Source organism: Ischnura elegans, chromosome 5 (assembly GCF_921293095.1).
Source record: "Ischnura elegans chromosome 5, ioIscEleg1.1, whole genome shotgun sequence".
Classification (NCBI taxonomy): domain Eukaryota; kingdom Metazoa; phylum Arthropoda; class Insecta; order Odonata; family Coenagrionidae; genus Ischnura; species Ischnura elegans.
In genome coordinates this window covers 64,057,739-64,072,751 of record NC_060250.1, presented here as the reverse complement: position 1 = coordinate 64,072,751, position 15,013 = coordinate 64,057,739, and the positions used below count along the sequence as shown (strand labels likewise).

Here is a 15,013-nt window from a genome sequence, read left to right as displayed (position 1 = left end):
AAGTTATGAGTGCTAAGTATAGCCTTACGTTTTATTGTGTTTTCACTAAACTGTTGTGATGATGTCCCGATGAGAGAATGTTGTGATGATATTATGCGAGAAAATTGCTTCTTTTCAAGAGAATTATTATAGCAGTAATTCGGAGAAGTTGTATAAATCAAGTGTGCAACGTTTAATGATTTACTTTGATTGAAAATGTGTGCGAGCTATGTGAGGTTTGAATAATATCTGTGAGAGATAGAAATAAAATTTATCCCCGGATGTGTTCGGGGAATAAGCTCACTTGCTACGAATTTCGTTCAAGAGCAGATAATCAACATTTCTTGTAGCAAAGTATATCATTTTATTACCTCTTATTTTATCAACTCATAGAAACGCCTGAAGCAAAGCAAAAAAATAGCTGTTCCTGAAAATGGGTCCGTACGTAATGAACTCTCTTTATTAGTGAATTGGTGAACTCGATAAACATTTTTTTACCCGATACACATTTTTTTATACCTTTTCTCCTTATGGAAACCTTACCTCTCTTTCTCATCGTAATAAAATGATACATTTCTAAACATAATGCTTTACTTCGGGAGGATGTCTTGATTTTCTGACCGACTTAGCTACTGGAAGAGGTGCTAGGAAACCTAAGATGAATCCTCTGAGTCAGTGCCTATGAAGTGTCATAATCGCGAATTGGGAGGCTGTTTCTGGCCATGTTAATTCGATAATCATCGGCACAATTGATATATTCCTAAATATTTCCTGTGGATTCTTGGTAGTATGCGTTTTCATGATAGAGTCAGAAAGAGTGTGTTCACCCTTTCTTACGTCGCCAATTGACCTGCTTAATGAAATACGAGCGAAAATTGATATTCGCTCTGGGGAATGCTAAACACATTACGAGCCATTAGCCATTCTTTCGCCTTTTAAGGTATTCCTGGAAATGAGGAATTCGAAGAGGAATGGTGTCGATCGTGTATTCGCTCCACTTATTTTTTTCATTGATTAAATGAGATATTATCGATGAATGAAATTTTCGAGAGACAAATATGGAAGCTATTAGCAAAAATAGTTTCATCTGACTTTTTTCTCGGAAACCTTTTTTTCTTGAAAAATTTTTCTCGGAAAGGTTTTAGTATCAGTAGTGATTTAAGTTGATGGTAGTATAGGTTTACCTGGTTCATAATCAGTTGTGTCGCTGTGGACAGGGTCTCTTTTATACGAATGCTATTACGTTTACCTCATTCTTGCCTGAAAGCCAGATTTGGTGGACTTTTTTTCTTGAGGGGATTTAAAATGATCTAATAATGTTGTTAATGAGGCAAAAACACGGTTTATACCTCACAAGTTTATTTTAAATATTTCAATATTGATCGGTTATATATTTATCAATCGCTATTTAGTGGCCAAAGAATCTTACTCTTGAGAGCTCACTACGCTATAGAGAACGAGCTTGTACATTGTAAGGTATCCCACCGTATTATTCAATGTGAATTAAAATTTCAATAATCATGGGAATGCGTTGAATTATTACTGATTTTGTTTTTGAAGCACCATCAAAGAGAGCTTCGGGTAACGAACCTCTTTGATAGGTGAGGAACGATTCTCGAGGTCTCCACTCTTTGTATTTTCAAACACCAGTGGATATTTCTCTCAATTTATTCAAAAAAAAGTATATTTTAAGCACCTTTATTTGTAAGTAAGTGCATTTTCCCCCAATAGTTTTATTAAGCGTCTTTAAGCGACTTCGAATAATTTATCTTTTGGATTTCTTTTTCATTTTCCTTTGTTGTGGAACTTTTACATACCTAATGTTACATACGTTGGGATCCAGAAATTTGGAATACTACTCATCGCTGTATTTTTGGGCTCTGAATTTAGAAAATAATAAATGGAAACTAATGTAAACGTCCTGTATAGATGAGTACTGTATTACTTAAAACAGTTTTTATATAAGTGTATTTTGACAAATTTTAGGATTTTCGTACTGTATATTTTACATACTCAAAAGTACCATAATAGCTTTACTCTTGCCAAATTTCCTCCGAATTCGCCATGCAATTTCCAATATCTATGTTACTTTTCAGTAAAATTTTAGAACTGTAGAAGTTCCTTGTAGTAGTTGTCAGAAGGTCACTATTTATATAGTTATTCACGTATTTTCTATAAATTTATTATATTTTCTCAGCACTTTGATATTACTTTCACGTTACAAATACCGCTATTATTGCGGTTGACCCACGTTACTCGAATCACTCTCGGCCACAAAAGACATTTAATCCAGCTCTCGAAACTTCTGTCGATTAATTACTTCACTCTAAAGACAATTCAAGTATACTTTACCCGTCAGAAAAAATAATACTTTAATGAATTCATATGCTATCCATGTATAATTCATATACCATACAATGAATATAAATATGTTATATTATAATATGTTATTTATTTTGACATATTAGAATAATTTCCACCTATTAATAATTGTGGAAAAGTGCTATTAATTTTTTCAATATGTCGAACTTCTACTATGTCACTCATCAATCGGTTGAACTTATTCATAATCATTTCCTTCATGAGTCTTAAGAATAGTGAGCACGTTGAAAGGGTTATTATACTGATTAAATTAGTATTGAATGAATAAACTTCGGGCCAGCCGGGATGCTTTTTTAATTTCCCGGCTTGTGGTTAAGCACCACGTGTTATCATTCACTCCGCATCCCGCATCACCAAACTGGAAAACTGATGGATACTTTCTTCCATTAAACTGCGAAACAAAATTTCGTCCCCGGTAATAAAACCTTTATGAGTGGAGAGAAAGTACTATTTGGTTACTGACGACGTCGATTGGATAGCTTATGGGACACTTTCATACCTTGAAACGACGTCTATGGAAAGAGAATGTTTTTTTTCTGTTGAGAGACCCCAGAACCCTTTCAGCCCTGGTACTTTTTAAAGGCATGAAATGCACCGGTACCTAATGCTTTATTTTAGGCCGGTCGTCGTTGGACCGTCGTTATTTCTCCCTTCTCCGCAGACATCCACTTCCTTCGTGGACCGCAAAAAAACCCGAGGTCATTCTCTCCCATGGGCCTTCCGTCATTATGCGACCCTGAACTTCTCAGGGGCTACGAGGCCTTTACTTCCCTCCTTCCGTTTATGGAAACTACTCTCCTTTCCTTAAAAAACTCCTCCCTTAATTTATTTTTTACACGTTTCGCTACTCACGCGGAGCACACTCTCCCTTTACGCCTCCATCTCGCCCAAGCTGATGGTCTCCTCGAAATGCGATTAAACGCTTCCTATGGTGGAAGCTACGCAGAAGAAGGTTTACAATAAAGAAATGCGATAGTTTGCATATTAGGGAAAACTAAAAATATTGGGAAATAAACGTGAGTATTTCAATAGTATAATGAAGGAAATATATGAAAGTAATAATAACAAAGAAAATACACGTACCTAATTAAATGCTTGCGTAGCTAAATTATATTTATTTGCGCAGTATAAAGACAGAATTCATAGAGTTGTTTTGCTCACAACTTTACTGTCTTCCCTCTAAAGGTGGAGATGACAGCAACAATAATAAAATAACTGTTTAATTATAACAGCTGCCACTAATCCTTCCAGCAAATGAATCGTGAAGGTTTAAGGGAAGTGCAATAAAAGAGGAGATTGTTAATGAAGTAGGTGACGATTTGTCGGGTTTCACACCGCGTTATTTTCAGTTTCATACCGCATTAGTTTCCCCATGTGTTCTTCCAACGTTTCAAAGAGCGACTCGCCCAATATCATCAAGAATTGAAAAAGATTAAAATTCCAGGAATCCGATGATCTAGGGTCATATTGGTTTGCTGCAATATATTGTTGAATCGCTCGTCAAACTTTGGAAGAAATATGGAGAACTTAATCTGGCGTGCAACCTATATACTTCACCAGGAAAGGACCAGACATTGCATTACTAGCGTAGATGAAAAAGAGAAAAATAACATTTATTGGACATATCATCAGAGATATCGAATTTATGACATATTCTTCAAGGGAAATTATTAGGAAAGAATGAAAGAAGTTGACTGGGGAAGAAATACTTGAACGAGCACAAAAGAGAAGAAGGATTCACCAGCTATATGGGACTGAAGCAAACGGATAATGACAGAAGTGAATGGTCGCATCAAAAATGCATCAGAATATCAGAAATACATCGTATTTGCGGTGTTGGCGACGAAGACTTTCGGCGATCATCGTACTGGATTAAGAACTTATAAAATTAAGTCAGTAAGTGAGTAATATTGGAAAAAATGGAAGTAAGTAATCGATGTAATTGAAATAAATGACGTAATTATGTTTTGAAAAATATTTATTTTACCATACCGTAGTTTCATAAACATCTTTTGAAGTTTTTTGAAGTGCGGTGATCTAGGAGGAAGAAGGTATTTAACAAGAACTACCCACTATGAAATGGTATTTTGCTGGAAACTGATAATTTATGTTCCCAAATGTATCAAAGAGTGAATACTTTCATTCATAATATCTAAACGGTAGCCCAATAAACTACATTAATCTGAGATACGAGAGAAAACTGTTAACATGCATTTCTTTACCATTAAAAAAAGTGACATTTAAAGTAATTCATTTTCCTTATTTGTTATTTTAATTCATAATGTGAATTGTTATTATTTTAGCTTAATGGATATGAGGTTTACAAAGCTGCTGATATGATTGCCTTTTTATTTTAAAAATTATATGAATGGGACTTATTAAAATTACGGACTTATGTAGATCCGTAGATTTATATGTTTCTTGAAGACTCGTTTTCTTTCTTTTTCTCTGAACTGACTGCATCCTGATGAACTACATGCGATGTTCAGAAGATTATCAGTTGAAAAAAGTTCACCTCTGTGGGTTATCGTGAGGAACGAATATCGGCGGGGTTGATGGTTCATAATTTAACCTGTAGGTCATATAGTCTGGATCTGTCATTATACCTCAGAATTGTATCATAAGCCTATGGTATATATCTCCGGTAGAGGACTGGAACGCTGCGCCGAAAAAAATTAAATATTTATATATTAAAAAAATCCTTTTATGATTTTCCCCTAAATTTTATTATTGGAAGAGTAAGTAAGATGCTTTTAGGCTATAAAATACAATTTTCGCTCAATTCTGAGACTGAGTATTTGAGAGATGGAATTTTTTTCGAGAAACAAACATTTAAATATGACAGTGATAGGAAAAGGCATTTAATGATTTTTGCTCATTCAGTATCTCACAGAAAGTCGCACTTCAAAAATAATTCATCCATGGTGACACTACGGTAATTTAATGGTGAAGCAGAAGGAATCATATACGATTCAAGGAATGATTATTTTAGAAAAAAATACAAAAAATATGAAATGCGCAAAAAATGCATCAATTTTTTCTTTCTCAAAACGGTCTCGGAGTATTTAGTTTGAATTGTGTATATTCATATTCCTTTACAGAAGTTTTCATAAAAAAATTGAGACCCTACGGTGCAAACGTTTGTTGATTTCAGGTGGAGGGACCCATGTAAAAATATGGATTCTGAAGTTGCTATGGTGGTGATATCTACATGCTATTATGTCATCAATGGAATAACTTTTAAATTTAAATGAAACTCAAAGTCGAATGTAAGGAAGCCTGAAGTCTAGGCACACTATTGTAAGAAAGTATTATAACCAATGTCACGATGAATGGAATATTCTCGAGATTATCTCCAGATGAGAAATTAAAGGTCAGTCTTTCGGGTTCTGACTCCTCTCCCATTCTCAGTTGTATTGGAACTAGACAATCTCAAAGGCGCCAAGTGAGAACCCCCAAACGTCGGCTTGCCTTAAAATTCTCACCTGGTGGTAGGATAGGGATAATTTCATTCACATCATTCTACATTAAACAGTAAATCACACTAGGCTATTTTCACACTATCCGATTTTGTACGGCCGATAAAATATCGGCCGTCCACATTCCAATACTGAACAATTGGAGGGCATGGGGGCTTGTACATTGAGCGACCACGCACCGAAACCGATAAAAAGTCAGTTAGCAGCCGTCCATTGCCACTGTGGATCACAACAACCAAGCAAGTGATCGTTCGACCGGCGAAAATTCTGCGCAAGCAGCGCTCCACCGATAAAATATCGGTTGGTTTTTACCCGGCGTCCAAAAGAGGTCACATATTCACCTAAAGCCCAGAATATGATTGTATGTAATTCTTATGCGTTATGAGAGAAAGTGTGTTATGATAGTATGTGTTAAGAAAAGTTATCCATGTGTAAATTACTGTAAATTCACAATCGAATGCAATTGTCAAGAAAACAAATCACTCAATTAAACGAAAAAAATGTATTTTTTTAAATGTATGTTAGCACCAGTAATGTTCTCAATAGTGTATGATGGTAGCCCCAAAACCTTTTCACAAAGGGGTACCTATATATTCCACAATTATTACAGGGTTTATTTTTCTCGATGTAATGTATTGAATATGAGTGGAATAAAATTATATTATTCTGTTATTCTTATATAGCTATGCGAGTCTGCTAGCAAGCCCTTAAGGGGTTCTTAATAGGTTTCGACTAATCTAAGAATTAACAATATGGAATGGGATGGTCACTCGTTACTCACTTGAAATAAATGAAGATGGAAATGGCGGCGGCGAGTGCAGCAAGGGAGATCGCGTATCCGGACAGGTAGAGTGTCGTCGCCAGCTCCACGCCTCCTCCATAAATGGGTACACTTCCTTGCGCCATCTCCTGACAGTCCGTGTAATCGGTGTAAGCCGCCCATGTACCATTTGCATGGCAGAAGCGAGTAGCGTTCTCTGAAAGTATAAAGTATATTGTTAGGGGTTAAAGGAATTACTTCACGTATTTTGAATTGCACGAATTAACTCTTCCAGCAGTAATGGTAACGAATGCCATCATCTATTTAGAAGTTATGGGTTAATGTGATTGCATTAAAAGGTAATTTGATAATGTTTTCTAGCTTTAATAGGAGAGATGTAATGGCAGTACGGTATATCTTACTGAGATATAATCCGATAATGATAATTCATAAACTAATATAAATAATGAAAGCGCTTGGTTTCTATGCAGGAGATTTGAAATATTTTCACCATGCTACTAGAATATATACTAAAACACTACTACTTTACACAATATATGTTAATTACCCATAACCATAGAATAAAAAACTCTTTCGTTATGTATTCATAACTAATTAATGCAAATTTCTGCTTGAGACTTTCGTAGCGCTGGATTGCAGTCTTCACCATTGTTTTCGCGTCTTAGCGTCGCGAAGTTGGTGGTTTCCTATTATTTTTTTATTGCCTAAATCGAAAAATTATTACTCCTGGAGTACGTATTTCACGCTTTTAGATATTTAAATGACGATATCTATTTTTCGCGATTAAATGAAAAGTGAAAATCTTGAAGCGCGCGAAAACGCGACAGCTAAGTATAAATGCTGGGAAAATTCCGTGTGACGTCGTTCTAGTTCCCACTGCCGCAAGTGAGGTGACCTTGGGGTGAGGCTTTGAGCGCTGATACGACGCAGGATGCCAGCAGGTAGCAGAATACCCTGCTAGCTGGTAGTGCTTGGATTAAATAAGGATTATTAATACCTTATCAAACGAAGGAAACTTTCCGACCTTAGGCAGTTTTAATAGGTGATTATTAAGACATGTTTCCCTGAGCTCTGTGCCTCATGCATGCATTGGTTATCTCAGACGATGTAAAACTCCTATCTACTCGTATAGAAACTAGGTCCCTGTGACGTCACGTGGAGTGGCATCGCATGCGCGCCAATCTGGCCTTTTTCAAATGAGGATAAAATTAACCATTGCCATTCGTCTAAACTGGGAATTCTAAAACCAAATAATTTGTATATTATGAATACAGTAATGGTGGGCAACAAATCGCAATCAATGCCTTTCGTTTTCTTTGATGAAGGAAACTACCCTATTGTTATCTGCGTCGAAGTTGTTATCAAGATGAAGTTTTTCGGCCAGTATTGGCCATGAAACGTCATTTTTAGTGTACATTATGTAAATAATGTATCAATGATAAGAGCGAACTTTATCTCATCCGGAAGATACTAGAAACCAATTAATACAATTCCAAAAAAGTCATGGTTTTTTTTTTACAAGCACGCTCTATTTCAAGCACGCATCGGTGGATCTAATAATTATTAGTAATAAGAGTTTTGGTGGTATTTTTTGTCCATTTAACGTTAAATTATGGCCCATGCAGGTATTAGGAAAAGGGAAAGCTCAAAAGTTTTGAAAATATTTTACAAATATTCATTTTAAAGTATGATTAACTTAGATCCCGGGTTATAAAAATATTATTGGCTCACTTATTGATAAAATATTTGTAAAATACTTCTCATTATGTGGTGGTGCCTGTAAAGCGTCGAACGGCATAATCAACAGGAAAATCGTGGTTTACTACGATTCATCATCATTAGTCAACAATCCTAAGATTGGTTTGACGCAGCTCTCCATTTCTCTCTCCTATCCGCTAATCTCTTCATAGCAACATATTTATTCTCTTTTACATCCTTTATAACCTGTCCTATATAACTCATTCGGGGCCGTCCCTAGCCCTTTTTCCCTTCCACTTGTCCTTCAACGATTGTCTTCATCAGACCATCGTGCCTCAAAATGTGGCCAACTAAGTTGTCCCTTCTTCTGCTTAATGTTTTTAGGAGGCTTCTCTTTTCTCCCACTCTCCTTAGCACTTCCTCGTTACTCACACGGTCAATCCATTTTATCTTCATCATTCTTCGGTAGCACCACATTTCGAATGCTTCCACTCTTGACTTCTCTGCTGCTGTCAACGTCCAAGCCTCGCTTCCATAGAGAAACATACTCCATATGTAGCATCTGATGAATTGTTTCCTTGCTTCTATGCTGGTATTTTCAGCTGTAAGAAGATTCTTCTTTTTGTAGAAAGCCCTCTTCGCCTGCGCTATTCTACTGTGTATTTCTTTCTTGCTCCGTCCATCGCTGGTAATTCGGCTTCCCAAGTAAGACGATTGCATCCAATAATTATTTTTAAAGTTTATTATTGCGTTGATAGAGAAGGTATTTTTGCAGCATTTGAATTCCCAGTTCTTTTGCGAATTATGTTTACTAATTCATTAAAATAGAGACGTAGCCTCTATGTAGGAGATTATCAATGTTTGCAAACTTTAGGAATTATTTATCTGAAACCATTGCATTTAGAATTTATTAGTCTCATCCATCATTTCAATTAGCTTGCGTGTTAACATTGTCCCATAAATCTTTTATACAATGATTTTTACAATTTTTCTTTTATACAATCTTTTATACAAGTGAATTGATTTAATGGTTCCATATTTAGCCAATTCGCTGGATAGCTTTGGAACTGCATATTCGTACATTATTGGAAGCACATGAGTGCTGTCCCCATTTTTGTCAGGTGGTATTACTAAAATAATAATGGAAAAAAAGTAAAGAGAATGTCAATTTCATTTGTTTGTCTTTTGTCTCATTTCAAAATCGACAACTATTTAGTGCGTATTAATAATTCCGTTTCATGTCTATCTGCCATGTGTTTTTCAAATAACTTTATGGACATGAATGAGACGCATGTACATTTAGTCTCAATGTATTAGTTTAATTAACGTTCCATATGTCATAGATATTTCATGGCTACGTTTATTTGTATTTCCCTATCTGTTTACACGTATTCAGAAGTATTTGGACTGAATTGAATAAATTGTGGTATGGAATGGTATCATCAAAAAAACGAATTTTATCGTCGCAACATATCTGTGTTTTGGCTCTTTAATTTGAATAGAAATGTTTCGAATTCTCTGTAATTTTTAGATTAAAAAATGTGATGGGTTCCCTAAGCCGAATTTATTCGTAATATGCATCGTTAATTCCCTTTTAGCTGATTGATTCATGAATGATGATTTCGTTGAATACCGAGCGCGTGCTGACGTTGTTTGCTCCGACTCCATCAGGCATGCAATTTCAAATAATCCGGGGGTATTCGTCTGTTGAGAGGTTTTTCGATATTTTGATTGGGCGCTTGTTCGGATGAATTTTCCTCATTCTTATGCTGTCATCGAAATTCTATCCATTTGTGTTGGAGGGATACCGGTTGAATAGATTTATTCGTGTCATTTGACCCAGAGAAGACGAAGTAAATTTCCATAATGCAACTTTCATGAAACTGATACAACGGTAGTTATACCGTAAAATTAACAATAAAAAGAAAATTTTGTATTTACAAGGAACTATTTTTTGAGTTATTATGAACTTAGTGCTGTAATTGAAGATCATTTGATTAAATTAAATGACGATAGTGCTTTGGTATTCACAAATAGCTGAAAAAAAAGATTGACTTGAAATTATTAAGATTTAATAATCCACAAGCTTTGTAATATTTTTTTGCTATTGAACCTCGATGGATGTCGTCAATGGCGGCAAAATTTCTTAAAAATGAACTACTAAAAATAATTCGATTTGTATCACACAGTCAAGTACATAACTACTGTAATCCTCCCAACCATTGTCATGTGAAGTACTACCTTGTGACTGATTTTGAGGCACCATCATGTAAAAATGCCCTGCTAATTGTATAATATTAAAGGTAACTTTGTTGCAGTAGTTTGGTGGTAAAGGTTTTCAAATGATATGATGGGATAGAGGATTTTTATATTTGACATCTCAATTATGTAAGTTTGTATATAGTAAATGTATACCACATTTTATAGACATTTCATTGCTCTTATCTTTGTTTGTATTTAGAAATGAGTCAACAGAGTACGATCACTTTGGAATAGAAGACTAATATCTAACTACGAATGTTTTTTAATGAATTTAAGTATACCGGGACTAGCCACGGTGATAACTTTTACGGAAGTCACCCGCAATGCACAATTGTGCGAAAAATCCACAGAGAAAAAATCATTCGCCTTGACCGGGATTTGAACCCGGATCCCTCGATTTCCGGCCGAGTGCTTTAGCCAGTTAAGCTACTGAGGCGTCATTCTTCCATGTGGAAATTTGTGGACTATACCGGACAAGGTGGTATGGACTGCTGAGCATATTATGCACGCACGGCGCCACAGCCGGAGAGTAAAGTCCGAACTTTGAACACATATAGGTGTTCTCTCTTTGACGAATTTAAGTATACCGGGACTAGCCACGGTAATAACTTTTACGGGAGTCACCCGCAATGCACAATTGTGCGAAAAATCCACAGAGAAAAAATCATTCGCCTTGACCGGGATTCGAACCCGGATCCCTCGATTTCCGCACAATTGTGCATTGCGGGTGACTCCCGTAAAGGTTATCACCGTGGCTAGTCCCGGTATACTTAAATTCGTCAAAGAGAGAACACCTATATGTGTTCAAAGTTCGGACTTTACTCTCCGGCTGTGGCGCCGTGCGCACGATTTGGACTGCTCGTCGCATAATATGCTCAGCAGTCCATACCACCTTGTCCGGTAAAGTCCACAAATTTCCACACGGAAATCGAGGGATCCGGGTTCGAATCCCGGTCAAGGCGAATGATTTTTTCTCTGTGGATTTTTCGCACTACGAATGTTTTGTTGTAACTTTTCCCACGGAATTTTTTCTCGCGCATAATAGTCCTGCTCACCAAATCCCTAGCTTGGCACTTTTTTCACGAATACCATAATTGGAAAATAGCCAGTCACTAAAAATTGACGAGTGATTGTCATATGAGCTTAATCGATCGGTAAGGTGACGACAGTGAACATTAAAGAGAGCACATTAACGTTCAATAGTGGAATTCATGATGTCGTCTCTGGGTCAAATTTAATGGAGTTATTCAACCGGTGTCCTCCCCGCACAAATGGATAGAGCTTCGATGACAGCCTAAGAATGAGGAAAAATCGTCTGAACAAGAGCCTAATTTATATATCGGATCAGCTGGCGGAAAATATTCTTCTGCTTTCAGCAATTCTATTGTAAGTTAAAAAGAAAAAAAAGAAGAATGTTTCCTCTTTTGAAAAATTATTGATTGGCTCAACGTCTCAGGGTATAGTGATAGTAGCGGAACGCTACGTAGATGAGAGCAGAATGGCACAACTTCCCTAGACCCTTTACTTGAAAGAGTTAAGAATGTTGATATTTTTCTATGGAAGATATGAGAAGCATCTATTTGTAATGATCACGGGTCGGGAAAAACGAGGAATTCAAATTTTAACGGAGATTAATGCATCCTCTTGAACATACTGCTATTAACTTTAACTCTTATTTTTACTTTACCCCAATCTTTGTGAATTTTGTGAACTTTTTCCGGAGAGATATCGTGGATCAGTATATCACATGGTACACAAAGATAACGTACCTTCCACTTCATCATCATCATTAGTCAACAACGATAGATTGGTTTGACCCAGCTCTCCATACCTCTCTCCAATCCGCTAGCCTATTAATAACGATGCATTTCTTCTCTTTTACATCCTTTATAACATGTCCTATGCAACTCATTCGGGGCCGACCTTCCACTTAACAATTTAGTAATTTTTACGGTGTAGTGAACAGTACAATATATTTGGTTATCATTTGTGAAAAGCACTGCAGAAATATTATATTTTTTTTCATGGCGAACTTCATAATTTGGTGTATTTATCATTTTTGAAGTCTATTTAAAAACCGATAGTCGGTTAGTTGCAGGTCTCTATTTTATTTACAAAACAACGCTTAAGAATGAAAATAAATTCTATGAAAATAATAGTGATATTTAAGGCAATTAATGGCCAGGAGCTCAGTTTTCGCATATAAATGAGGGGTTAACTTGGAAAATGTGCGTATTTTACGGATATTATCTCTCGCAAACCCTCTTCCAAATGACGAAGGCTGTAAGAGCGGACTGTAGGGCATCAGTTGAGCAGAAATAGTCAAATTTTTTATTCCAACCCAGTCTTTGTGGAGTTTCTATTAAAACGGATAGTCGGTTAGTTGCAGGTCTATATTTAATTTACAGGACAACGCTTAAGAATAAAAATCAATTGTTTGAAAAAAATTGTGATAGTATAATATTTAAGGCAAGTAATTGCCAGGAGCCTAGTGTTCGCATAAAAATGAGGGATTAACTTTGAAGGACATCATCTCTTTCAAATCTTCTTCCATAAGCCCAAATGACGAAGGCTGTGTTTGTTCTGTTCTTTAAAAACGGATAGTCGGTTAGTTGCAGGTCTCTATTTTATTTTAAATTCTATGAAAATAATAGTGATATTTAAGGCAATTAATGATCAGGAGCCCAGTGTCCGCATATAAATGAGGGATTAACTTGGCGGGACATCATCCCTCTCAAATCTTCCCCCATAAATCTAAATGACGAAGGCTGTCGGGGCGGACTGTTGGGCGTCAATTGAACACACATAGTGACTGCATCCGTTTCTTTACTCCGAGATGGTCTCCTCCTTGTTCGTCTTTGCCTCTCACCCCTTCCAACTCTGACTCGTCTCGTAGGACGACTGAGCAGTAATGGAACGGTCCAATAAAAGCGTTGATTACACTTGAAAGGAAAGAGCCACTGTCATCCGTGTGGAGCAGATAGACGTTCGTTGGGAGGCGGAGGGGGGTTGTGACTCTATGATGGGAGCAAGGCTTTAAGTTGCCCGCGGCAAAGAGTCGACATGAAGGCAGAGAAGGAACGGGTCCCGCGCAACAGTGGGGTGTGGGAAGTTTTTTTCCCTCTCTCTCCGTAGCACCGTGGGGAAAGGTGGGAGCAAATAGGAGGTAAATGTAATTTACTCCGTCTGCAAACCTTGGTTTTCTCCAGTGTCTTTTGTGTGCGCTCAGGAGCGGGGGAAACGTCTTTATTCACTGCATCACAGGCTCCCTCCCCCCGGTTGTCTTACGTGGAAGCACTATTCGACGTCCGTGCTCGTATTTTCCTGCCGTCGGCCACAGATAAAACGGACATAAAATTGTTTTCCCCCCCGGGAAATTCGTTGAACTTGGGCTTGGTGACCGTTCAATGCAATGGCGGCATTTGCGGGCAAAAGAAAAGAAGTGGGGTTTGTCCGTGTTCATTCCCTCCGGATCTTCGGACTCTCGGAGTAACGCATTGATCCCCTTCCATTTTGACGTTTCATCCTTCTTCCTCAGCAGCAATGATTGAGGTCTTGAGGGTGATTTCATATCTCCTTGATGCAACTATCATACCGCGGGGTTCACATCTCGTGGAATTTTCATCACTTCATTGCGTCCCGATTTCTCATTTCAGTTGGAATCACTATTTCTAGGGTTTCACCACCGGCACGACGAATCAAATAATCTTAAATATAGTATTTATTAATTGCACTTTCTCTTTGTAAGATATCTGTATGTGTTTTTTGAAGGGAATTTCGAATTAAATGAGGCTTTCTACGATGGAGAAATATAATTCTTCATAATTAATGATTAACGATCTGTGAAAGACATGAAGAGAAATTTTGGAGAAAAAGGTTGTTGGATTGATTACAGCATGTTTTGGAGAAATCGGAAGGAAGGATTGGTAATTGCTTTGAAGTAGCGATAATTTATTTTTAATGGTATTAATGATTCTACCAATGTGAATACGATCGATATGTTACAGATTTAAAAGCATCAATTAATGAAATAAATTCTTTTTCGAAAAGATGCTTGCTGAAACGAGGAAAATGTATATTGCGTTATGTTTTTCAATTATTTAGTCATTTTTATTTCCTTCAAGAGGATTAGCATTAATCCCTTCCATTTTGATTAATCCTAATTTACACTTTGGAGCAGGGTTTGGAGACCTCAAGTGAGTTAGGGTCTGGGGTGTATATTGGCTAGTAATTAACCTGCAGGCTGAATTTTTAAATTGGTAAGGCTATTTGGCTTGATTTTTATTTAGACTGAGACCTGGTCCGAGCCGTGGGAGGATAAGACCATGTCTTCCTCTATCCAAGGGATTTTATGACCTCGGAATATTTACAGTACAGATACTTTTGGCACGCAGGTCTTGATCATAGCGTCGTAGTAGGTACTCGTTCGTGT

The 15,013-nt window shown here is 36.9% G+C and overlaps 1 protein-coding gene across 2 annotated transcripts in view; it reads right to left on the bottom strand.

Moving 5' to 3' along the window:
* LOC124158979 (diuretic hormone receptor-like) overlaps positions 1–15,013 on the bottom strand; it is a 532,792-nt gene that overhangs the window by 147,991 nt on the left and 369,788 nt on the right. For both annotated transcript variants that reach the window (XM_046534429.1, XM_046534430.1), the window contains exon 4: positions 6,622–6,817. In XM_046534429.1, the coding sequence (XP_046390385.1) occupies positions 6,622–6,817 (196 nt within the window). The remainder of the gene's footprint in view (positions 1–6,621; positions 6,818–15,013) is intronic.